The sequence below is a fragment of the Lepisosteus platostomus genome, chromosome 8 (genome assembly GCF_059453375.1).
Source record: "Lepisosteus platostomus isolate fLepPlt1 chromosome 8, fLepPlt1.hap1, whole genome shotgun sequence".
In the NCBI taxonomy this organism is placed as follows: domain Eukaryota; kingdom Metazoa; phylum Chordata; class Actinopteri; order Semionotiformes; family Lepisosteidae; genus Lepisosteus; species Lepisosteus platostomus.
This window is the reverse complement of record NC_142618.1, coordinates 45169843-45197073: the sequence shown is the minus strand read 5'-3', so window position 1 is coordinate 45197073 and position 27231 is coordinate 45169843. Positions and strand designations below refer to the sequence as shown.

At 36.8% G+C, this 27231-nt stretch overlaps 1 protein-coding gene across 7 annotated transcripts in view; it reads left to right on the top strand.

Annotated features, from left to right (window-relative positions):
- LOC148657410 (uncharacterized) overlaps positions 1–27231 on the top strand; it is a 62381-nt gene that overhangs the window by 15734 nt on the left and 19416 nt on the right. For 6 of the 7 annotated variants that reach the window (XR_015940962.1, XM_088643658.1, XM_088643655.1 and 3 more), the window contains 20 exons: positions 4042–4146; positions 8171–8281; positions 9561–9671; positions 9921–10031; positions 10752–10862; positions 11838–11948; positions 13167–13277; positions 14753–14854; positions 15447–15551; positions 16236–16349; positions 18711–18815; positions 19835–19939; positions 20029–20136; positions 21276–21386; positions 23908–24018; positions 24130–24240; positions 25102–25212; positions 26061–26159; positions 26375–26479; positions 26793–26897. Coding sequence is in view for 6 of the 7 variants with exons in the window: in XM_088643655.1 (XP_088499781.1) it covers positions 4042–4146; positions 8171–8281; positions 9561–9671; positions 9921–10031; positions 10752–10862; positions 11838–11948; positions 13167–13277; positions 14753–14854; positions 15447–15551; positions 16236–16349; positions 18711–18815; positions 19835–19939; positions 20029–20136; positions 21276–21386; positions 23908–24018; positions 24130–24240; positions 25102–25212; positions 26061–26159; positions 26375–26479; positions 26793–26897 (2163 nt within the window). In the remaining variant the exon portion in view is untranslated. Of the gene's footprint in view, positions 1–4041; positions 4157–8170; positions 8282–9560; positions 9672–9920; positions 10032–10751; positions 10863–11837; positions 11949–13166; positions 13278–14752; positions 14855–15446; positions 15552–16235; positions 16350–18710; positions 18816–19834; positions 19940–20028; positions 20137–21275; positions 21387–23907; positions 24019–24129; positions 24241–25101; positions 25213–26060; positions 26160–26374; positions 26480–26792; positions 26898–27231 lie in introns of those variants that run through there. The other variant, XM_088643659.1, reaches the window with a different exon arrangement.

Below are 27231 nucleotides of genomic sequence, written 5' to 3'. Positions count from 1 at the left end.
TGTATGAACATGTTTTTTACATAACCGAAGTTATATTTAAATAAATGTTCCCTTCGATGGAGAGTTAAATCCTGTTTTCTTTTGTCACTACTTTGTGTTTAGAACCTCATCTTATATTCCTAAAAATAGATAATGACTTCTGGAATATTACTATGGGGGCATTGTTCATACAGTCATACAGTACATTAAATGTTTTTAATGATTGAAACAAGCTAAATGAGAAATACTGTTAAAACATGCAACATTTCCTAAAACATTGTGAAGTGATGTTATTGTATTATCTTTAAAAAGATTATTTAGTTTGGAGAAACGTCTGGACTCCTTTAATGGCCTGCCATTGCATACAACAGCAACATTACAGTGTACTAACCACAGAATTATTCATGCTCATATTTTGCTCATAGCTTTCTATTAGTCAAAACAGGTGGTATGTGAATGTTAAATTAATATGCCCTTAAAAGTTTAAGGATACATTCAAGATGTAATCCATAGAGAGAAACTTTTAAAGGCAAAAATGGGGTAGGTCAATTACTTTTCATCTACCAAGTGAAAAGTTTCTTTTTTTGCACATTTTCATACATTGGAAGTTTCCCTAATTGCTCTCTATGTGATCCAACATTAATACTGAGCGGTTATTAAAAATCCTATAATTAAAATTGTGTTTGCTGCTTTGCAATGCTTAATGACATGCTGTCCTCCTCCAGTGCTGTGTGTGATCAAGTGCTTCAATAATTTTGACACTCCTCATCAGAACTGGTCTCTAAAGCCAGATGACACCCCAAGTGCTAAGTAATTAGCTGCAAATTTGAATCATGGAACGTTCTGTAAAATGAAGGGTTTAGTTTTAGGGCATCTTATTACTGAGCCCCATTTCTATGTTGTCAAATGTTATTGCCTACATGGGGTCTAAGTTTCAAAACCCATATCTTGCAATGAGAAAGAATGGGTTTGCTTTTGAACTATAATGTGACCGAAGCTTTGGACTTCCTGCAAACCTCATATGGGACTGTAGTGATGTGATGGTTTGAGTTTACTTACACAATTAAAAACTGGGACAGTGAACTCAGGGACTGCCATATGGCTACTAGGAATTAATCAATCAGATCAAACAGTGATCTATAAAATACAAAGAATACAATATACAATTTTATTAATAGTTTATTAATAAAGTAATAAAACATGCAAGATAAACTAATGGAAGATTATATATTTATAAATGTATAAAATACAAATGGATGGTTAATCATTCAGATTTAATATAATATGGGGTTAAGAGATGCTATAATTCTTTTATTCTTTTGAATGTAGTCAAAGTCATAATAATCATTCTCTTATAAACACATCAACATTCATTACTGCTTGAAAGACAAGTAAATATTCAGTTACCTTCCTGGATTAATCTTTATCAAACATATTTTTCAATAATAGTTTAATTTGTGAGTGTTATAATGTAAACATTGAATGCATACCCATGGAAATAAAAAACCCTGGGCAGTCCAGATGAGATTTGTATAATTGCAGAAGGGAGAGAAACCGAAAGACCCACGTCATGGCTTGTCCAGTATTCATTGGCTGGCTGTTCTCTTGGCTCAAAATGGGGGACGTTTTCCATCTTAGCATCAAGAAGGCTGCAAGCTGAAACTTAGAGAGAAACATAGAAGGTCTGCTCGCCAATATTTTGTAGCTGCCACACTCAGTATTTGTTTATATTCAAGTGGCGTAGACAAAAGTCCAGCAGTATTATTGAATTGATTTTTTTTTTCATTTATAAAGCTACATTACAACTAGGAGCTCATCACACGGCTTTTCTTGAGGCAGGAAATTCTGGTGTCCGTAGGTCTAGGTCTCTAAGCCCGACATTCACTTTCAGCTGGTTTTGTTTCAGTTGCGGTTTGGGCAATCGGTGCTGGAGATTAGTTTGCCAGTTTAAGGTCTCGGAGAGCATCATAAACTACTGTGCTGAGGCGTTTAAGTCTCCGGAGGTGACTGTCTGTGATGTTAGCAGGTGGAGCAGATGGAGTTGGCAGCCCCATGTGACACACTTCTCAGTGGAGCATCACGCTGGGACTGTCAGTGCAGTTATGACAGGTGCCCTGCAGTTGTTGTTTTTTAAATGCACCTCCCTCTTGGAGCTGTAGACTGAGAACCATCAATTTTAGGCACTTGATTACTGTGTCAAAATGAACATGTCCTGCTTGTCAGAGTCCCCCATCTCAGCAACATTCCTAAGAAGCTCAACTCAAAGGTGTTCCAGGGTACTTTCAGTACAAGGCAACAGAGAGAGATTATTATTATAAACTTTCTGAACACTTAATTCTAGGCGTAATCCGGGCCAGAACATACGGCTCTGTGTTATGGATGTTCTACGTATTTTTTATGGAAGAAACCAAAAGTAAAAATAATTTTGGCATTTTGTCACAAGCACTTACATCTAGAGAGACTTATAGACTTATTTATGAAGAAGAAATGCTAGAAACAAGGGGACACCATCTGATTTGTTTAGTTGCTAATAGCTAAATCAACCCTGAGGATCATTAAGAACGTAAGACTGGATTCGATGATGAACTTTGGGTCAGCAACTTTGACTACAAGTTGTAAGAATCCCTCGGGCCAAACAATGGAGCACAGGGATGTAAAGTGACTTGATTTGAGTAACACACTGAGTCAGTGGTAGAACCAGTGCTTCAACTGGGAAGCTTCTTACTCACTGTATCACTCATAAGTGTGAAAGAAAATGTCGTAAATCCTGACAGGGGGCAAATCATTTCAGAGGACATTTAGAAATGTTCACAAAAAATAACAGAGGTAGGCTGGGTTTTAGCAAAATAAATTTTTAAAATTCAATAACTCAGTTCAGTAATTTTATTTTAAAGTACTCACCTGTAATATGAATTTAGGATTGTACTGCTTATTACAAAGAAAACATGAGGGGAGATATCAAACAGATTAAGAAGGAGCAGGGAATTCCAGTCAGGAAATTGAATAGATTAAGATTAATTGTTGGGGGTTCAGAATTGTGTACAAATAATTTATTTAAAGAATATATTGATTGTAATTTCAATAAGAATTTCTCTAATAGAAAGTTTAAAATGGACTAATGGTCCATGCATCATGCATCTACAATACAATATTTATCATTCATCACTTGTCAAAGCTACAGGTTTCTGAAGTTCCTATCCATTTTATGTGATTGTTCTTTGACACACTGTTGACAGAAATAGACAATGCATATAAAAGTCATTCCAATGATAGACTGGAAATTATACTTGAACAGTCTTGAAATAAGGCTGTTTGAATAATTTAACAACTGTGTTGAGAAGGATAACAATTACACAGCTGTTTTCTACATCTGGTGTTCTCTTATGACATTCAAGCGATTTTCAAAGAGTACAGAATCAAATTTTAACTCTTTCTTTTCTCACAGTTTTTAAGCTAGTAATAGTAATAACAAAACTAGCAATAGAGGGTGGAAACATTTTAATGTTGTTTGTTTATGCCATTATTTGTTGTTTAGAATTGTTTATTAACATTCTGTTCTCTAACTTATATTTGAGCAAGGAAAGATCAAAATTGCTAGACATTAGCTGTTCAATTACTGGAAGAGCTTCTCTTCATATAAAAAAAAGGAATTATCTTGTGTGGAAATGTCCGAAAAACAAAAAAATCTTTTTTCCAAAAAAGAAATCATCATTCTTTCCAAGTAAGGTCCTTGTAAGGAATCTGTCTTTTATGGATTTTAACGCTTAGCTGCTCTAGTGTGATGTGATAACATTTCTTTAATGGCTATAATGCTGTCAAATCAGTCATCAGCATCTCCCGTCTTTCTGACAGTATAAGCTGGGCTATGGCTTAGATGGTACCTCAGGTTCAGAGGTAACACTGTTATCTCCTGGTTCACTTTCAGCAGTAACTTGGTTGTCCTCTGAGCTCTCCTATGAAGCACTAACCAGTTCTTGAATTACTGCATAGGATAAACTTCAGAAGCTCCATGAACACTGGGAATCACTGGTGTTTTACACATTGTTCTGCCTTGCTGTACAGGTCAAATATAAGGAGGAATATGAAAAATCCAAGGGCAAGTGCTGTTTTGTCCCTGACACACCTGAGTTTCAGCATGTGAAGAATCTGGGGGCATTTATTTCAGAGGTAAGGCGTGGTGGGTGTCCTCATCAGTTCAGGTATTTTTAATTGCTGTCACATTGATGAGTGCACCTTTACGAATGCATTCCAAAGACTTTTGTTACCTGGGCGGTGTTTGTTTTTTGTATTGTGATTTATTCATTAACTGAAGCACTGACATGCACTATGATTATTTCATCTGTGCAAATATCATCCCTTCGTGGATGTCATCTTATAATAACACCCAGTAAGACTGCATGCCAAGCTTATATGACCTTAAATGGATATAGTACGTTGACAAGTACATCGCTACAGTACATCATATTAACAGAGTACAGAGTGAAGGAGGAAGATCTGATAATTATACAGACCTCAGGGAATCTTTACCAGGCAATTACACATATGACTCCGAGCAAGAGTGTGGAAATTAGTATGATAAATAATTAGAAGATAACCAAAATGGGGAAAAAAATCAGCCTAGCAGCAGCACCTGTTAGTGTTATCTGAAATTAAACTCTATAAAAATAAGCACTTCCAGACCTTAGGAGACAAAAACTGTAGGTTCTTTGCATACCATTGACAAAGTACTTGTTTTAGGAATGTGAATTATACTTTCTTTTTTGGTTTTAGGTTTAGGTTTTTCTTTCTGTCTTAGTACTTAAACAGTCTTTACAATCTCAAAAAGGAATAAAAGTGAATATGTCTTTCTTTATGTCAAGATAAACCTTTTGGTAGCATTCTCCTCATTCGTGTCAATCTTGATAATGTTACAGCATCATTGTCCAGCTGTTTCCTAACTGCTTCATCCAATTCAGGGTTGCAGGGGAGCTGGAGCTTATCTCAGCAAGAAACTGGCACAAAATGGGATACACCCTGGACAGGACACCACACACACAAACACACCAGGGCCAGTTATCCCAGAAGCTAATTAACCTACCAGTAAATTTTTGGACTGTGGGAGGAAACCAGAGCACCTGGAGGAGACACACAGGGAGAAAATACAAACTCCACACAGGTAGAAACCCACATCTGGAATTGAACCCAGGGCTCTAGTGCTGCAAGGCAGCAATATTACCCACTGTACCACTGTACCACCCACAATTGCATCTTCAATTGCATTTATGTTATTTAAAACAGCCGGTTATTCTGTGATCTATTTAACAATGGATGCCTCTTATGTAACGCATTTCACCTTTGAAACTTTCAAACTGACACAGGAGAGACATGACCAATTTACAAAGCATCCTCTAGATGCACAGTTGTGAGACCAATATTCTGCTTTTTCACCAGAGAGCTAGGGCACCTCAGGGAAGATAAGTGCCATTTTCGCCACTAACCACAAAGGATCCGGGGAAACCTCTGGGATCCATGTTGTGCAGTGTTAAGACCTTACAAAATATGTCTAGGGTTTGACCAAAAGCAGCAACATAAAGATCGGGTTCCCCTGGGAAAACAAATCAATTTTATTATCATGACAAATTCAGGGAACCAGAAGTCAACATTCATATTCAAATCGGGAGGGGAAAGCCCCAAAAAAAAGAAAAGCAATACCCAAGCAAAGCTAATTGACTATAAAAGAAAAATAAACACACTAAAAAAGACTAGAACCGGGACAAAAAAGATGGGCGTGCCTAAAGAATAAGGCCGTACCAAAAAATAAGACTTCCGCATTCTATACCTATCTACACTAACAAAAAAAAACCAAAATGAAACATCCAACATGTCTTCCCCCATCCCAAAAACCATGCATCCCGTATCCAATCTCTCGGGGTCCCTCCCCCTGCAGTCTCGTCTTCCCCTTTTAATTGGTCCCACCTCATCCGCTTAATTAATTGGCAACACCTGGGAAAAGAGGAGAAAGGGCCATTCAAAAACAAAAATAACACTCCAACCAAGTTTGAAGACCGTAACAGCAGTGCTTTGAGGATAACCGAGCTAATATATTAAAGAAGAAATAGCTTGCGTCAGGATGAGTATCCCTGCTCCGAAACTATTGCCCAGGAGAGCTTACAAAACAAAGACTAGGGAGGAAAGGTTTCCAAGCAGCTACGTTCACATTGAGACCATTGATAAAGTGATGACATTTTTCAAGAAACATTCATCACTTTTGAACAAACGTTTTTATCCTGTAAGGTGCAAATTGCATCAATACCCACTTTTTCCCTTTGTTTTGTAGTTATTTCCAATACACTACAGTATGTACTGTATATAACATGAGCTAGGAGCTCTTAAACTGAACACATCTGCCAGACATGTTAAATTAATTTTAAACTATACATGGGTAGTTTTCTGGTAGTACCTAAGGGCATTAAACATTTTATACATATAAACAATAAGATTTATTATCACAAGAATGGTTGATTGTGAAATTGCAAACATTATGCAATATAGACATGGCTTAAGCAAACTAGGTAATTACAGATCTTACTTATTTCTTTTATCTGTCTTAAAAAGGTGAATCTGATATAGATTTCTAGAATTCTTTGACCAAACAGTAACTGTGGATGCAGGTTGAGTCTATGATATGTTGCTGGGGTCTGTAAGTGGGGTTCCTTAGTAAGGTACAGTACTTAAGCTTAATTCTCATCTTGAGTTCTGTAGTAATAAAAGGCAAAGTGTGTATGGAAATCAAAAGTTGTAGGAGGGAACAGTTACTAGGCAACAGCTATTCCAATTGTTTTAAAAAAGTGAATGACGTAGAAACAAGAGGTTTATAATCACCGTATAACAAAGACTACAAAATCAGTAATGGGATTTTAAAAAGACAGCATTCAGGACGGGATGAAAACCTGGTGAAGGAAATGTATTATTGGCAAATCCAAAATAGCATCAGTATGACTTCCTTTTAGTCTGATCGTGTAATTTCTCAGAAACAAAGCAATGTTGGGCCAATTCAGGCCTCGAATTGGAGACCTCTAAGGAAAACCTTAAATAATGCTTCACTTTGTCACATGCATGTTCCAAAACATGTTCCAAAATCTGTATGGAATCGATTAAAAATAGATGGTAAAAATGTAAGGGTACTCTGCTTGAAGCATTGAACAGAAAAATCCCAAAAGCAATTAAATCAGGGGCTAGAAAGAAGCATTTATGACCAACAAATCTCTGGTATTGTTCCATATTTATAAGTGAGGGAACAATTGGTGTTCCTCATAGACCATTAACAAAACTCTTCTGTCACACAAGACAGAGGTCATAGCCATTGACTGGAAATTTGCTAATTGAGCACATAAAAAGGCAACCAGATTCAATCAAGTAATAATAGACCAATAGGATTTGCTTCTCTTACTTATAATATTACGGAATGTTAATTAGAACTAAACTGGAGAATGTTCTGTATGGAAATAGGATTCTATGTGATAGTAAACATTGATTTATTTAAGGCAGGTTTTGCTTCGTTAGAGTTCTTTGAACAGGTAATAGTTGTAATTGAAAAAAAACATAGCAGATGGTACAGTATATTTAGAATTTTAGAATGCTTGAGTAACAAGAATAACTGAAATAGGATAATTCTCACTTTGGGATGATGCAATTAGGTGGATACCATAGGGTTCTGTATTTGGACCAGGTCCAAATTTACTGTATATCAATTAGATTCTGGTATAGTTAACCAATTAGTTAAATTTACAGATCGTATCAAAATAGGAGGAATAGCAAACACTTTAAGCTATAAAGAAAATTACAACAATGTTCAATACCTGACAGGTGACATTTATATGTAGACAGGTGTGGTGTCACATGCAGGTAAAACTATTATGAGAGACATGTATTATTATTACAAACCAGGGTTCCACTGTAGGGATATTCCTGCACACTTTGGCTCAGGTGGTGTAGTAATTTCTCTCAGTATCATCTAAATGAATATTCTAATAAAGCAGTTTGGTGTTCAGGGGAAAAGTCTGAATACATTAAATCCACAGTTTACATACTGATTCAAACTACTCTGAAGCTATTTTATCCTTCTGATTGCCTGTAAACTTTAATCCATGAGGCTGCAGAAGTAGGAAAGTGATTCCAAATCCACTTAAATATTCTTTGTTTTGTTTTACAGAGTAAGTATAAAGAGGCTGGAAAGAAGGACATTTCTAGCTGCCTGTACTCTCAGATGCCTGAAACCAATGAAACCCAGCATGCCAAGGAGCTGTCTCAGATACTGAGTGAGGTAGTGTACATATTTCCACTTTCCACTGAAGAATGATATTTATATTCACATGAAATCGAAGAAATTGAATTGATTTGAGTCAAATAAAGTTCAGACATTATATGAGAACTCTGTGGGTCAGCTAAGGTGGCGAGGGAATTTTAAAACCGCAATATTTCCTGCGCTAGTGGTATTGATTGGACACCCTGCTTAATTGTAAGTAATAGAAAGTGTTAACTATAGATAGCAGTGAACAAACGAACTGCTTGAAAGTCTGCTGAACAATGTGATCTTGAGGTCCAACATAGAACACTAGTAGACAGAGACCTACGATCACATCATCAAGCCACCTTTTACAACCTTTCTTAGCTCAGAGCGAGCTCTGCATCTCCCTGCTATGGTATCTTCACATGATCTTTGTGCCTGTATCCTATAGTATTCGCCTTATTGCTAAATTGGCCCTGCCCTGCTCATGCAGTGAATATTGTCCTTCTCTGTCTCAGTCTTGGGTCAACCATTCACTTTGACATTCAGAAGAGCCTCAAATGAGGCTCACCAGTGCTAAGCACACTTTGCTTGATACAACAGTGTGAATGCATACATTATTTCCAGAAAAAGTAATACCCCTTGAGGAAGATTACTGGATGTGTCTGACCTAACCCTAACCATCCTGCAAAACTCACATGTGTGATCTTTGTGTGCACTGCTCCAGAGGTCTTCAGTCCTTGACAACTGCACTCAGGGTGTTTTTCTGGATCTCTTTAACCTGTTAAGAATGGCTGAGTTAGGCCAAAGAGGTCTATATGAGACTGTTTATTTTCACTTAGTATATAAGAACCATTTTGGTTTTGTTGTGTTTGAGCTTCCTTATGTTCAAATAAAGTAAGAAAAGTGATCACTACCTAAAGAGAGACCTAGGAATGATGCTACTTAGACAATATGTGTCATTATTAAAATCACTGGCTGCTGGGTTTTTAGTTTGCACTTAAAATTCTGATCAATTGTTTGCTCTCCTGAAAATATTTGATTTGATTTTTTACAGTTGAAAACAGAAAATATTTTTGAAAATACAGTTTATTTGAAAGACTAATGTGAATTCCTGCAATTAAGTAACTAACTTACCTTTCCCTCCAGCAACAGAGAGTGACAAACTAGGTTTGAGTCCAGACTAGATTCCATCCAAAAACTCTGGACATTTGCCGTTTACATAAATACTGCTTCTCAGCAGCATTATTTAAAAGAAATTAATGATAGCACAAGTAATTTTACATCTTAAATTCACTTTTTGTTATTTTTTCAGGCTAAGTACAAAGAAAATGGGAAAAGGGAGTTTTCCAATTGCCTTTATGCTAACCTACCAGAAACCTCCGAGATCCAGTTTGCGAAAGAATTGTCAGAGATCCAGAGTGAGGTACAGCATTCACATTTTAGGAGATGAAGTATTATTGCTTGTACAGTATGTGTCCTTGTATATTGTGAATGGACCCAAGTGTGTGCTTACCATACTATAATTCCCTTTGTCATCTGAAGTAAAGAAGACAGATGTCAATAAAAGCATAGAGAATGTATTTGAGTCAGGCATTTAACATATATTTTCTGCATTTAATATGAGGCATTTCATTTTCAACCGGCTAAATTGTCGTTGGGTTTACATTTTCAGAGAAAGTACAAAAAGGATGTGAAAAGAGAATTCTCCAGTTGCCTGTATGCAAAGATGTCCAACACAACTGAAACCCAGTTTGCAAAAGAGATGTCAGAGAATCTAAGTGAGGTAAGCCCAAGGATTTTAGTCACGGAATCTGATCGGTATTAAGTTTCACAGGAAGAGTTGAGTTCACTTGACTGCCTGGTAGTTAGCGGTCTTTGCAGGTCGAAGAAAAAAAATCTAGATTACTTTTAGTTTCAAAGGATAACAAATTAATCATTAAGCAAAATATCTAAGTCAGAAGGAAAAGCATTTGTAATAAACTTGTATAGCATGAAGATCTGTTTCTGAGCTTTTGTATTTTCTAAGTTTTAATTTAGAATTTATCTCACTTTTTAAGTTTATTATTGTTAGAATTAAAGTTAGTAATCTAACGAACTATATTTAAGGACTTCACAGTCTTGCTCCTGAGGAACCACAGTTCTACTGGAACCACATTGAAAAGCTTGGAAGCAGTGTTAATTCAGAGCCATTGAATCAATAATTAATTCATTGAAACAGTTACAGTAGGTTTGGTAGAACTCACAAGATCCTGTGGACCTCCTTATTTGAGAGTGTTAGATAGTGGTACAGAAGAAAGGCTAAAAATTGTGCACAAATCAGTAAATCAATTACCCAGCCTAGACCCAACCTTACAGCTGGTGTTCGTATGAATGAAGACAAAGGCATTTAAGTTTAATCTATTCATTGTATGTACTTGGTGGCATTGAATCAGCTGCAGAATGGTTCTTCTGAAGACACATTTACTGTACATGTAAACTTAAACTGTATTTTAACTGTTTTCAGAGTAAGTATAAGCAAGCTGGGAAAAGAGAGATGTCCACTTGTCTTTACGCCCAGATGCGAGAAACCACTGAAACCCAGCATGCCAAAGAGCTTTCCCAGATTCTGAGTGAGGTACAGAACACATACTTCTTGTTATTTGTGTTTATATATTTATTATATTCAATGTGTATGTAGGCTTCTTCCAATGGTATTATTGCATTGAACAAAGTATAGATTTGTGTTTGTCTAGTTTCATGAATGGGCATGTTGAAATTGAGTGTTTATTTTGGATGTTATTTTTTTACCTTACTGTAGTTCTTTGTGTCTCTGTACGTGCTCTACATCTTCACGGTGCACACATTCAAATATAGGTGAATAAAGCAAAAGTCACTACATATCTTATATCAATTTATCCACCAGTATCTGGTTGTTGTGTGGGTTTGAATTGCCATGGTAACTATAGTAAAATACCTTCTGAAATGGCTGCTTTGGGAATATTGTCAGGAAGCAAGACTGAGACAGATGTTTTCATTAAACACTGTCAGATACAATAGTTGTCATCAGATAGACCCCTGTCCATAGAATAACTTTCTAACAATTAATTCCATGGATCTTAATTTTTGAGGTCACTGAACTCATTTATAATTCAAACCATATACAGTAGCAGATATGGAGCATCTGACATCAAAAGAAATGTTTGTACTGGGAGCTATTGTGTCCCAGTTGTAGAGCAATGCAGATCTGCTTCCTCAATTCACTTCCCCCTATTCAAAGTCTGGAAAACCTTTTCATGAACAGTTTGCACTGCAGTACTGTGGTAGCTAACAAACAGCACAGTTGAAGCAGAAACAACACCCAGAACCTCCCCTTAACAAACAGAGAAATAAGAAATAACAGGAAGGTACACAACCTATAGAATATTAGTCTAAATCTGTTCAAATCAACCTTTCTTTGGAAAAATGTTATTTACCACCAACTATTAACAAACAGTACTCTGTAAACAAAGCATATTTTGTTGCCTGATCGATTTTTAAGACTGAACTTATATGTATTTTCTCTGTGGAGATGTTTACCCATAAAGATTTACTGAATGTTTACTTTTTTTAGAAAAATTATAAAGAAAGTGGGAAGAAAGATATCCCATTTTGCCTTTATGCACAGATGCCACAGACCATTGAAACTGTATTTGCAAAAGAGGTAGCACATAATCAAAGTAAGGTAGGTATTCAACAGGTGAGGGAGGCAGGGGTAGACAATCGATTTCTAAAAGGGGGACCACAATTTAAGATAATTTAAGATACACTAAAATACATATCAGATTTAAACAAGCACACTACCTATCCTCTGTCATTCCATATGACCTTTTATTTATAATATCTGTCAACTGTTTAGATAAATCAAACTGCCAAACAAAATATTGGCCTGTACTTAATATGTAGCATTGGTATTTGGTGACCAGTATGAGCCTAGAAAATAAGACTTAATAAATAACAAAACAAAATGTTCTTGTTCAAATGAGTTCCTTACCACAGATCATAATACAGATTAGAATTCTGGCACATTTTGAAGGATGCCAGGTTGCAATCTCAAAATGAAATTTCTGCTGTTCAACACAACATTGTATTTGAATTTACAGTAAGTATAGTTAGCTCAGTGGAATTATAAAGAATACAATACATACCGTGAGAAGGTAGGAGTTAGAAAATTGAAAGACATTCCACATGCATATTTGGTTACACATTAGCAAGTCGTTAGTGAAATAAATTCAAATTGAACAAATTTACAGTATTTTTCTAATAGTGTTGCAATCACTGGAGCATACGTTTCAATGTAGACCAGTTAGACCAAACAATACCCATTTTAAAATTGTCCATCAGATTTCTTTCCATCCAATAACATGAGTTGAAATCTGGCAGCTCTGTTGTACATGTAAGCTGTACATATTATTCATTAAACAGTATCTTTTCAACAGAGTCTGTAGTGTCAGCTCAGTGACACTTGTATGAATCTGAAATTAATTAAGATTCTCAAAGTTTACTGGGAATGTATCACAAACATCTAACATAATACTAAATAATTTGTATCCTTCAGAACTGCTGGCAATTCTAAGTAGCACCATGTAGAAAATGGTTGCTTCTGCTAATGTTTATTATTATACCAAAAAGCATGTACCAAGATTTTCACTTTAATGTTTTGTTCTCGCATTAGAATTCCAGTGTGTAAAATTCTCTCTTCATCTCATCTTTTTTGGGACATTTACTTTAAGGTGTGTTTTCTGTGTTCTAAAAAAATTTATATCAATATTAAAATATTAAGTGGGTGTTCCATGTAATAGTTGGTATGTAACAGAAACCAATGAATAGAAAGTAATATTCACACACCACAACCAATCATTGCACAGAGGTATTAATGCTGTCTCTTTGCTCCATTGCACAGATACTGTATAAACAGAAGTATGATGCAGAAAAGGGAAAGTCAGATTATTCTAATATGAAAGAACCCCCAGATGTAGCTCATGCCATGGAAGTTAATAAGCATCAAAGCAATGTAAGTACCCGCCCGTTCACAAAGAATTCACCTGAAATATCATGCGAGTAATTCCAAACCATGTATTTCACATTGTTTCTCATCCACTAAATAGAAGTTTTATTTGTGCTCTACTGGGAATGTTTATAAATGAGGAAATTATACCTAGGGTAAGATTACTAGAGATGTTAATTTGCAACTGAACCTCTGGAGAACTTAGTCCAACAAAACATGCTCAACAGTCTGGGTAGTAATGTCAGCCTTGATGTCTTACAATTTCAGTTCTACTCCCAGTCATCCAGATGGATCCAGTTCTTTAAAGAAATAGAGTTTATAATTTCACAAAGGAAAAAAAAATACACCACTTGCTTTACATCCAAACCCTTATTTTAATTTAAAAAGCCAAAGTAAAAGTCAGACGTCCCTCAGTGATTGAAAGAAATGCTCTCTCTATCCTTTACAGTCACTCAGATGACAAACATGAATATTGAACTACTGTTCTATTGCATTTAATCAAGCGCAACAGCAAAAAGAGGTTGGAAAAATTGACAAATTTAAGTTATTTTTACAAATTACAAGTTAATAGAAATCTATCATAAAAATAAATGTGTTGTTGACAAGAAAGAACACTTAGGTACAATAAAAACCAGGTGCAGTAATCAGTCTGCACATGTACACCCTGAAACTGAAAGTAAAATAAAGCTTTGGATTTGAAGTGAATGGAGCACTCTTTTATTTCTTTATTGATTATTTTTTGTTTGCACTTCCCCCCATTGTTGTAGGTTGTCTCCATATCTTTTGTACAGTATATACTGTACTGTACAAAGCCCATAGCTTTGTTTGCTTACACATGTCTGAATTTATATAATTTCTACCCCCATTTCAATATTGCATTACATTAAAAAACAGTAAACAATGCCACTGTTACAGAAAATTTGCCCTTTCATGTATACTACTGAGGCATCCTACTGTATGATAAATGTGGTTATAAAATACCAAAATTATTAACCGAATTACCTTTTGTTCTTTCAAAAGCGGGTTTGGTCCACTTTAGTTATGTGCCGTTTTTATCGATCTAGATGATGTGGTGTTTTTACAACATGATTCTACCCTGAGGACAGGAAGACAATGTTTATTTGCAGCTTATCAAGAACATCAGAAATGAAGGCTATTTGAGGTTTTACAGTTTCCCTGTGAAACAAATGAAAAAATGTGTTTTTATTGTGCCCTGCTGTTTTATTACACTTTGTGGGGCTGTTGTTTAATTCTTCACTTCTCTTTGGAAAAGCCTTTTTTTATTTTCCCCCAAGGTTAATGCTGTCTACTGCCAGTGCTACAGAATTCATAACAGTGTAACATGATGCCTTAACGTTCCTGGTGAACTGATTTCTCCATAGAAAATCATTATCGGTTCCCTTCAAAATGTAGTGTTTTAATTGAGAGATTAACAATTGTTAATCAACAATTGCTGTCTAAGATAACTGTGTTTTTTTAAGGTTCCATACAAGAAGGGAATGCAGGACATTCACAAGTATAAAGATGTAGCTGACAGACTAGACATCAAGAATGCAACAGAGACTACAAAGCTCATCAGTGATGTATGCATCTTTTCTTTTTCAGTTTACCTACTGTATGGAATGAAATACAGTTTACTGCAGTTTATTAATTCCTCTTGATATAATGTTTTACCTTTAAAGAAGACTTTGTCTTACCAGAATATTGCTATAGTCACAAATCTTATTCATTATACAGTAAGTGTGAAATGTCATGTAGTTCTTTAAGGGAGCCATGTCACAATTTCTTATGTGGCAGTTTGAACGTTCCTTCAAAAGTCTCAGGAAGACTACATCCTCAGGAATGTATCCCTGCTATGATGTAAGGAAGTTATCTATCTGACCAGGATTTCCCTGGCTTTATAAATTTGAATTTATACATCAATTATTATTAAATGGGCAATGAAAAAAAATCACTGTTGTACTTTACTGTATCAACATAGTGATCACGCAAATCTGCAGTGTCAGAATGCTGCTAGTTACTTTTGAATAATTAACCATAACAATTACTTTAATGTCAATGTGTTGTGTTACACGATAGTGACACTATTTTCTACTAGCCTGTTCTGGAAATGAGCAATACAAACTCCTCAGGTGTTTACCTACCTGAATTACTTTTACTTTGTATTTGATTCAGGTGGCTTATAAGAGCAAAATGAAAACAGATGTCTATAATCATCAGTCGGTCTTGGGAAGATCTGATATTGAGCATGCCAAAGAGGCATCCAAACTCGTCAGCCAGGTAAATTTGCCATGTGTTGGAAAAGACTCTCCAGCTTATTCCCATTTATAGTGTTGTTAAACAGAAGTTTGAGAGGAAGTCAGATTGTAATTTTGCACATCTGCTGTCTTACGTATAAATTCTTGCCTGCTGTCAACATTTCTGCACGCAACTTTTCTGGCCCTCCTCCCTCTACCTCAGCTGCATCCTCACAGCTGCCTCCCTGGCTCATTCCTCTCAACTGAGGGGGGTTGCTGCCAGAACTGTCATTTTCTTCAGCCAGTGTTAAAGTACGCTTTCCCTTCATACTGTATTTGTCAACTCCTTTCGCCATAATGAGAAATTGACTGAACTATTGAATTATAGCCAGGTGAAGCTTCTTAAGGACTGATTTGGGTATTATTACAGCATGGAATCTTTTTTTTTCAGTTACTGTAGTTAATCATTTTTTATATCTTGAGCATTTTTCCTTTGGGAATCAAAACTGTCTAGTCATGTCAGACATGCCCATTATTCTTTCTATCACCTTTAATAAGGACATTATTTTTCCTTACTTGGCCATTGAGGCTTCACAGCAGCTCAACAGCAAGTGTTTTGACGCAAGCTATAGACAGAAATAGTTTGCCGAAATGTAGATTTGGAGGCGTGTTGGCGTGTGAGTTCTGAGGAAAGCTGTCTGCGTCATGCCAATGTCTTTGGTAACAGGTGAAATACAAAGAGAAGTTTGAGCGGGACCTGAAAGAAAAGAGGCATCAGTACAATCCCGGGGAGAGTGTGTCCTTCAAACAGACACAGGCTGCTACGGCCTTGGCAAGTCAGGTGAGTCATATACTGTAGATCATACTCAACCAGCAGTGCTGACTCAGTCCAAACAAATCTAGGGTGTCAGGACTGCAAATGCAGAGAATTTTCACCGAGGCCCCAAGGCTTTTCAGAGGAAAGATCACAAGGCTCAACTTGAGTGCCCTGTCACTGAAGGCATTTTTTTGTCCTAGAATAATCTGTTATTTTGTGAAAAGCAAAAACTGTTTACAAATGTCCTGTACATAGGAGAGTTGTGGGGTGATGCTAAACCACTTGGATGCTGCTAAATAACCTTGAATTAGCAATAAATGGCATTTAGCATGTTAATTGTAAAGTTAGTGAACTAGTGAAAAGACAGTGCCAACACGCAACAATGTGTTGGGTGTTACAAGATAAATTGCACTTTTCTCAGGTTAATGGTATTACTGAGCTGTTATAATGAAATGCATGATACTGGTGTTATTTACATTGTGCTGTAGAGGTGATTGTTTATTTGTTTATCCATATTTACAGGTGTTAATTATATCACAGAGTTCATGTTAGAGAAAAGCAAAAACAACAGGAAATCATGGTGAAGAGCATTATGAATGAGAAAAGCTTGTTTGTCTGTGACTCTAGGTTTCAAATTGAGAATGCTAATTTACGGCTTCATTCTGTTTTTTCTGTGAACATGTGTCATGCATCCAGAGCATTTTCAAGTGCATGTATTTGAAATCCTGTAGCCAAGCAGCAGTCTCCATGGAAACCTTTTAATGGAAAATTGCGGGCTGTAGGAAGTCTAGAAGTTGTGAGTGTGCACGCAGTTCATTGGCAAAAAGTGTAGTGTATGGCTGAGATAACATAAGCTCCTTGTGGCATCACATATATATTAGTGCTTCTGTATTCAATTGAGTTTTTAAAGCTAACTGGATGCTCACTCAATTTGCAACATCTATTTTTAAGAATGACAGAAAATACTCTAAGAAGATATTTTTTAATATGTATTGTTTTTAAGCAAACTCTTACCTGTCATGCATTAATTTAATGTGATGATTTTCCATTACAAAGAATTTTTGAACATGAAATACAGGAGCTGTAGTGATGAATCTATCACAGCTTAATTTGTGATAAAGAGTGTGTTGTGTATTTTGTCGTCTTTCTTTTCTGCCATATATCACTATTCAAAAGGGAGATAATTATTTAATCTATCCCTCATCTTTTCTGAATGTACTGTAGTTACTTTACAAGGGTCTTAATTTATTTCAGCCAAAAACAAATTTCGATGTCTTGGTTATTGACAGGCTTGAACTGATAACTTTGAAGGAGCACTTTGGATTAAACGACTGGTGTTTATTATGATGTCATGTTTCACGCTGCTGAAGCTCAGCTCTTTGGTTTTGGGTTTCATTCTGGCCCGGTGCTTGTGTCACCCCTTAAGCTGTATAAAAGATGGATGGATTTATGTTTTTTCACTCTGATTACTGCACATTGAAAATATAAATCCTGAAATACAGAGAGCAGTGCAGTAATGCTGGAGATCAAGTCCAGTGACATCAGAAGATCAGTATTACAGTGCAATATTTTAGTGAAGTAATAAGAAAGTTATATTTGTGTCATTACAAATCATTAATTTATGGCGTGGAATGTTGCAATACTGACTAGGCACATTAAAACCCCAAGGGGGTTTGCGCTGACTGTGATTTAAAGAAATCTATGTAAGCTTCCATGTGAACTGATTTGTAGATCACAAAAGAGTTACTGATGAACTAATACAAACTAACTGAACAGTTTTGATTTCCGTGGATTCCAGTTTTGAAAGGCGGATTTGGGGATTTTTCAAATTAAGATGCACAACCTGGAAATTGTAAACAAGGAAGATTCAGACTCTTGTTTTGCAGTAGCATGTCAAATGTCACTGGAAGCTAGACAAAATGTTTTAAGTCTTTTACCCAGAGGTGGTAGTTTAGAATCTATTGTGGTGCTTCCGAGTTGCACAAGGGTGAGCATTGCTGCTTTGCAGCATTTAGGCCCTGGGTTAAGTTCTGGCCCTGGGGTGCTGTGTGACTGGAGTTTGTATGTTTTCCCCATGTTTGTGTGAGTTTTCCCCAGGTGCCCTGGTTTTCTCTCACAGTCCAAAAGCATAGGGGTAGCTTAATTGACTTCTGGGAAAATTGGCCCTGTGTGTGTGTCTGTGTTTGTGGCTGTCTGCCCTACGGACTGGTGTGCCATCCAGGGTGCCCCTCCCTTTGCCTGTTGTATGCTGGGATAGGCTCTGGCTCCCCTTTGACCCTGAACTGCAAAGAAGAGGTTAATAAAAAGGTAGATGGATACAATGACAGTAGCGGCAACTGAAACTAGTGACCTTATTTCAGGTACCTTTATCCCTCTTTCTCTCAGGTGAAATACAAGACCGGTTTGCAGCAGATGCATGAGCCCTCTACAGATCTGCCAAACACTCTCCATCTTGAACATGCGCTACAAGCCACCAAGCTGCAGAGCGCGGTATGATTTCCGATCTCCCTCACTGATAATTGGGACAATGAAATATCCTGTTCGTTGTCCATTGCTTCGCATCTGATCATTAGATTTGTAGATTACCCCTCGGAATCATGCACATTGCCTATCCATCTGCTTTTTTTATCGCACTGCGATGCCTGTGAAATGTCTGCCAGAGCACAGACTCAACTGTCTCTGGTTTGAGGCTTTGTGGTAGCATTTTGGCCAGCACCACCCCCACACAATTGTCGCAGCTTTGAAGCAAACCGGATTGCATACTTCTAACCAGCAATGCTGAGGCTCCAACACTCAGCCCTGCACTCCAAGTGTACAGTTTTCTGAGATGTGCCAATCATGAGTCTAGCTGTTAACCCTGAAAGAGAGAGGCGAGAATTTAATAACTGCCAAATAGCCCAGAAAAATCCAGTTAATACAGTACATCCTTCAGGATGTGTGAAGGTTTACACATAAGAGGAGGCCTATTTACATGCTTTTGGTAGTTAGTAGTTAAATGACCCAAGGATCTCTTTCTGCTGTTCCTTGAAGAACCCAAGGTGTTGGTTTTTATAATATGGCTGGGAAGATTGTGTAAAAAGCTCTTTGTCTTCAAAAGGTGTTACTTAGATCCAGTTTGCTTTGGGATAGACACAGACCTAATTATAGCATGAGTTCACAAACCTCTAATTTGGGTGCTCCAACAATAGCAAAGTTTTTTGAAAACCATTGAATGTGTGGGAATGGATCTACACATCCACCCTTCAGCTGGGAAAGAGCTGAAATATTCATGAGGACGTGTTGGATGTGGTTATTATGCCATTAATGGTAAACTAAGGTGAAAGTGTCACAATGTTAATGTGTAGAGGTTCAAATGAAAAAGGTTTACTTAGCAAAAGATTAGTTAGAAAATGTGTGAAACTACTCAAGATGGATGGAAAAAGATGAAAATGAAGGGAGAAAAAAACAAAAGCACCTCTTCTCCTGCTTTCAAGTGTATTCATTGCATGCAGTTTGCTGTTCCCTTTCAGATTGAATACAAAAAGCAGTATGAAGAATCCAAAGGTCATTACCACATAGCTCTGGACACAGCTGAGCAGCTTCATCATAAAGAAAATGCAGTGCTCCACAGTCAGGTATGTCTTCTATGAGATAAAGTGTGTTTGAGAGCTGGAGACTGTGTGAGGACTGCTAACGTGTGGTTTCTACTGCATTATTTTCACAGGTCAAATATAAAGAAGATTATGAAAAATCTAAAGGCAAGTCAATGCTGGAATTTGTGGACACTCAGACTTATCAGGTTTCAAAGGAGGCTCAGAAAATTCAAAGTGAGGTACTGAAAAAAGATTGCTTTTAAATGGCATAAGGACTTAGTGAAACTTCTCACCCTGAATGCTGGACCTTTCAGTATTACACATAAAAGAGCAATTTATTTAACAGGTCAGAAAAGCACATTAAATTTACACAGGTAAAACCAAGGGACCAAGGGTAGTAAATTATACATTAGAAGCTCAAGTGAAAATGTGTTTTTAAGCAAGTTTTATAACTGTTGACAGTCGCAGAGTCTCAAAGGGGTTTGAGCAATGAGTTCTGCAGAGATGATACTGCACACAGGGCTCTGTTGCACACTATGGCAAACCTGGCATTTGATACACAAAAAAGTCCTGAATGAGCAGATCTTATGTATTAGTGTTGCATATTTATATTATATAGTTATATTTCTACATATATATTATTTAACTAATAAGTTAAATAGCCTGGACCCAGACCATTGATGGACGTATGCTGTACGTATGCTGGGAGACCTAAACATCCTGCCTGAATTTCACAGGGATCCATTACAATTTCAAGAGGATAGGAATTCTGTGCAAATGCACAGAACATTTAGTTTTTTAAGTTTCATTTCACAGTCCAAAGACACACTAGAAGGTTAATGGCATCTGGGAAAACTAGCCCTGGTGTGAGTGTGTGTACCTGTCTGTGTTTGACAATGGACTAGTGTCCCATACAGGGTCACTATCCTATTGCTTGCCAGGATAGGCTCTGGCTCCCCTGCAACACTGATTTGGAAGAAGCAGTTAGGAAACAGATGGATAAATTGTAAATTGGAAATCCTCCAGAATACTACAGATACCCGTAGTTGAAAAAGCAAAACACATTATTCTAGATTTCTTATTTTTGCTGTGTATTTTTCAGCACTCTGTTCTTTATAATGGAAAATAAAATTGAGGACAATGGTGCTCTGTTGCATTTTGTAATGCCAGAAAACATATTCAGTATCCATAAGTATTATTTGATTCTGTGCACCCTAATTTAATAAAATGGGATATTAATGCCTGAAAAAACTTTTGGAATAAAATACCAGTACAGAATGTTTTGGAAAAGATATTTGTGTTTCATTTGTTAAGCGCCTTCACAAAGATGCATTTATGCAGATGCATAGTGTCCAAATGTATCTTGGTTTGGTTACAGAAAGAATACAGAAGAGAATACGTCGACAATATCAAAGGCAAGGCAATGGTGGATCTTGAGTTGACTCCAGGGTACTTACACGCTCGACATGCCAGCACCCTTCTTAGTGAGGTGTGGATCTTTCTTTCCATATTCAACTGACATCCAATTTCTTATTCGGGGTGACAAAAATAACTCTGCTGTGGTCCAACGCATTCAGTGAGAGGCCCGATGAGAGTATCTCGCCCAAGGAGAGGTAGACGTTTGCTCGTCTGACTGTACCTCCCTGATGAAAGTGTGGGATTAACCAGACAGGGCTGTCTGAGCTCTCAGTGACACAGCGACCCCTGTGGTGTCCTAGGGTCCTGCAGTATGCACTGCTGTCGCTGACTGATGCCCCAGGGCAGCCCTTGCAATTGATGAATTCAATATAAAAGAAGACTCATGGTGGAAGCTCCTTGCTTTAGACAGCCTGAAGATCCCCAGTCCACTTTTCAGACATTTTTAGATAAGTTGTTAAACTTTTAACTCTGCTCAAGCGAACAAAAGGTGCATACATATTAGGCAGCTGAATGCTTAGTGTTAATATTTAAAAATATATGTATTTAATATCTCTTTTACATGTACAGTATGTAGTCCTTGGGGATCAAACAAAAAAACGTCAGGGCTCAGAAAATATGGTGTTATACTTTTCCACCTGTTGATGTTTAAGTACCATATAAACCTCCATTACAGGATATTTTTATTGTACAGTAAAATGCTGAAGAGCACCTCAGTTTTACTTCAAAATGTTTTTTCACTTCCACAGAGTTCCCATAGTACAACCCTCTCATGTGACTGTCGATTCCCTCCAGTAAAAATAGTTTTGCAAAATATAAGAAATGCATTTGTCAATTAATATTGTCCATCTACTATATCTAGTACCCCAACTGCAGCAACCCTTGATATTACAGTACAGTATATTGAACAGAAAAAAATATATTACTGTACTTTTTGTCTGGAAGGAGAAGAGTAAAATTACCAGTTTACTAATCAGTGGCAGTGCATAGCAGGAGGACTGAGTGATATCAGCTTCATTGGTATGTACTGTGATTGACAACAAACATTGAGATAACTGGATTTACCTATTTATCAATAATTTTGACTTTGCAACCCTGAGCATAGTACTTTTAAAAAGTGAATTGGGAGTTCAACCTTTAACTATGCTGTAAAAAAAGGTTCTGTTCAACAAAAATACTTTGGTTGGTATAATGGTTTTGGAGAGTTCCATAAAGGTTGTTCTGAACAGCTTCCCTTTGATTATGATGGCTTTTGTCTGAAAAACTGTGCTACTTGAAATTTACATTGAAGAATGGCTCCTTCTAGTGGCTAATTTTAAGAAAACAGGAATTTTCCAATGAGCTACCTCTATTGTGGCAAAGTATCCTGTTCCACTAAATTTGCCCTGCTGTTCAGTTCAGAGCTTAAAGTACAGTAACGACAGTACAAAAAAATCAGTACAGACATAAAATCTGACATCCTTTTAAAACTATTAGGTAAACGGGATGTTAGTAGCACTGTATTTTATTTGAATTTTGTTAGTAATCCTATTTCCACACCAAAGCCACCCCACCTACAGTTTTCCAGTTTATTAGGTTATTAACCTTTTTTCTTTGAAGTAAACCTTTAAAAATATATTTTGTTTCCTGAAAAGTTCCTAAGCCAATTTAGCAGACACAATTATGAGTTTGTATTCTCTTCACTTGATTAATAATTGGGTATATTAATAATTGGTGAATGTTAGAGAGCAGACACCTCTCCTGCAGCTTCAGCATACTGAACTACACTCACAGAAGCTGTATGAAGGGCAGGGCTCCTCCTGATGATTTAATGGAGTTTAAAAAAAATGTTCTGGAGGAAGAGTACAAACCCTAATTTTGTCTCACTTCTTGCATTAAGCAATTAAGCCATTAAGGCATTCATATTTTCACATCCTTCTCTCCACCTCATCTTTACCCTTGCAGCAGCTCCCTGGCTCATTCCTCATTAAAGGAAATTCAAATTACACCTCTTCTCTGCCTTAATAAGGGCTTCGACCAAACTTCTAAATACAGGTTTGGAAGAAAAGTCCAAGAACAGATCATTGCTACAACTGCAATAAGAGCCCACAACAGTATAATACTTGTGCAAAGTACTGTGCATTTAATGAGCCTGTGCTGCAACATTTATTGAATTGGAAGTTCAGGCATCATATTTTGGTGTTAGTTAACTTCGGTAGTGATCCTCCTGGCTAGGAGAATGATAGCCTGACGAGTGTGGCTGAGGCAGCTGGTGGAATGACGCATGGAGCCGTCGGACAGGCAGAGATCTGGAGGAGGGCTGGGTCTTTCGTTGATGATTATGCAAAGCAAGCAACACAGACCCCTTAAGAGTTCACCACTGGCATTTGTGCTTATCTTTAACAAGACAAACTTCATTAAATAATATGTTAAAATAATCTGTGAATGAAAAACGCATTGAGTCATTTGTCATGTAGAGATTGCTCTGGGAGAATTGCACATGAACAGATGGAGCTGTGTTTTCTTTGTGCTAAAATTGTAAAACAAATGGCTCAGTTCATTCTTGGAGGGAATATAATATTATTCTGTATTTTTTCCCCCCTTTCCTTATCTAGAAAGAATATAAAAAGGACCTTGAGACAAGTGTGAAGGGAAAGGGACTGACAGGCTTGGAAGAAACACCAGACTTCATCAGGGTGAAAACTGCAGGGCAGATACTCAGCGAGGTGCTTTTATTCACCCACATTGTGCTATTATGCGTAATGAGTGTACAGGGTTATTGCTGGGGTGGCCAGAACCCTATCAGGGGAGTTAATGCCGAAATCCTTGTATTTCAGAAAGAATACAGGAAGGACCTGGAAAATGAAATTAAAGGGAAGGGAATGGAGGTCAGCACAGAGATTCCTGACATTCAAAGAGCCAAAAAAGCATCTCAGATGGCCAGTCAGGTGGGTTGGTATGGCTGTCATATCCCACACTCTTTTGAACAAGCACTGAAGTCGTAGTGGTCAAGCTGTATGATTGAGTGGGAGCTCCAAAATGTCATACAAATACGGCTGGACAGATATCACTAGGGCTCAAAGTCAGTCAGGGTGCCAAGCTACACCCTTAGTTTTTTGGGTGTCTATGAGTTTTATCAGTGTGAGAAGCAGGTTTTCCACCTGCTGTTAACTCTGCTGCTTATTCTGTGGGCTCACATTGTGAGAAATAACTGTATCTAGATAGTTTAGATATCTATTCCTGGCTTAGACAAGGGTTATCGCAGTGCATTGAATAGTTTTATATTTAGCAGTTCCAAAGTGCATTTAATTATTTTATGACGTATAAAAGAATTTATATGTATGACACAATAAACATGTATGATTTCCTGTTTTATATTATTTTCATATAAGTATCAGAAATTATGCACTAAAGGCTTCACAACAGTGGAGGCATGAAAGTGGGGCACGAAACAGGATGGAAATAGTTTTCTTTAATTTTATATCACACATTTTAAAGTGAGGTGGTTTCTTTCCAACAAAAAATAAAAATTGAAAATATGTTTTTCAGACTCACAGATTCTCCTGAATACCACAGGGAATCACCAGACAAATGACCTCAAAATCATAATATAATACATAAAATCTCAAATAAAATAAGAGGAAGATGCACATCGCATTCACTTCTTCATTACTTACAAGTTTTGACTTCTGTTGGAATTCTCTGATACAATAATTCTCTTGCCAGCAGTACACTTTCAGAGAAATGCCATGTGTCTAGGAAATCAAGTGGCCACTTCACAGGTTTTACCTCTGACACTGTCGTTATAGAAAGAATACAGAAAGGATCTTGAGACTGAAATCAAGGGCAAAGGAATGGAATTGAGCACAGATGTCTTGGAGATCAAGAGAGTAAAGAGAGCATCGGAGATTGCCAGCCAGGTCAGTGACTGCACATCTGTGATGCTCTGCTGTTTGACTGCTCTGTTCCTCTAAGATGTGGCTATGTTATATTGAGAAATGTGCACGCTTCCAAAAGAGAAAAGGAAAATTCTGTTTTATTCCATTTCATTGTAAAATTGCAAATGTAAGTAAAATGGAGATTGCACTGCTTTAATATAAGAAATTAATTGTTGCATTCTTGTTTTTGTTTAGTTATACCTTCATACTGTATGTAGGACACAGTAAGATGTTCTTGTATTTCTTGGTGAAATTAGTCATATTTAATTGGACGTTCTTTTACTGTACAGTGAAGTGCCCTTTAAAGCAGTCCTAAAACCTTTGTGTCTGTGTTTGAACTTGTGTGCCTTGCTTGGCAGGTGTGTGAATCCTGTGAACACATGTAAAAATGATATCCACTTAATAGAGTTTAAAAAAAGGCTTGGGAGGAAAAAATTGTATAAATCTAATCTTGACCACTTCCACCTATCTTTCTATAACTAACTTATTTCTTGCATGTTTCATTTTCACATCGCTCCCTCTGCCCCATCTTCACCCTTACAGCAGCTCCCTGGCTCATTCCTCATTAAAGTGGAGTGGTGTTCTTCTCAGCTGGGAAGGTTACCTCAGTAAAGCTTACTATTCAAATTACACCACTTCTCTTAATTAGGGTTTGACTGGACAATCTAAATTAGTAATTAGAAGTAGAATTACTTGTGCTATTTTTTCAGTTGTTCAGATGCATTCCCTCTGGCAGTCACTTATTATTTGCATTTTTAGGGCTCACTGAGGTCAGGCTGGTAACTATACAGGACATCTTATCTATTCTTTATTCTATGTGCATCTTACAGGCATCCTGTAAGCACCAGCTACGAGAGAACACGTATGGTACAGTAACAGACACCCCTGAGATGTTACATGCTGCATACCTGAAGGATATGTATAGTCAGGTAATTACTTGTACCTGCACAGGGAGACCATGCTAGTCGGTATGGTCAGTGGTATCAATACAAGATGCTTGGAAAGAGCATTAATAACCTACATTAATCATATGCTTTGAGTTTACCAAAGTGCGATGATTTTTCTTCTTTTTTAAAATCACCTTGATAAAGGTCTGTTTCAGCCATGAGTTTGTTAACGCCAATTCTGTGTTTCTATTACATAGAAAAAGTATAAACATGAGGCAGAAAAATTAAAAAGCTCATATGCTGTGGTAGCAGAAACACCAGAAATGCAGAGAGTGAAGACCAGCCAGAAAAACGTCAGTTCAGTAAGTAAAATACATATACTGTATATTCCTGGCTGTAGATCACAGATCCGAGTCATTATACAAGAAATTGTGGTTAATTCTTGTCTTTCCAAGGAAACCTAAATAGTGTAGTTTAGTCTGGAAAATGGCAGTTATTAACTCATAATGATTTTATTTGGAACATTGTTTTGGAAAATTAGCTAATGTGAATATTAATTTCAAACATATTGAAAAAATGACAGCTAAATACTGTAGCTTAGCACTTAAACCTTAATGGTTTGCAGTCATCCTTCAGTCTGCTTTGTGTTAATATCCTAAATCAATGTGTTTGCAGTTGCAGTACAATAAGGACAAAATGTTACTCAAAGGCACATTGTCTTCTGTGGCAGAAACTCCAGAAATTCTCCTTGCCAAGGAAAACTCTAAGAGGATTAGCAATGTAAGTTCTTGTTTCAGTTATTGAGAGACATCCTAAATGATATATCATTAGACTTTTGTATATAACACTGTCAACTTAACCTTGTTTGCTGTTACATTAAATATTTTCTGGGTGCATGTTGAAGTGTTCTAAATAACAAATTGTTGCTGTCCATTGTTGTTCTTTAATGTTCTATAGAAAATAGGCTCATTTGAAATTGTCTAAAGTTGTTGACTCAATCTGAAGCGATTAGAAGCATAAAACACATTTTCCCACAAGTTAGTTCTCTTTAATTGATTTGGAAAACTGTACATTTATAGATCAGGATCATTAATCAGGATTTTAAGTTGCTCGC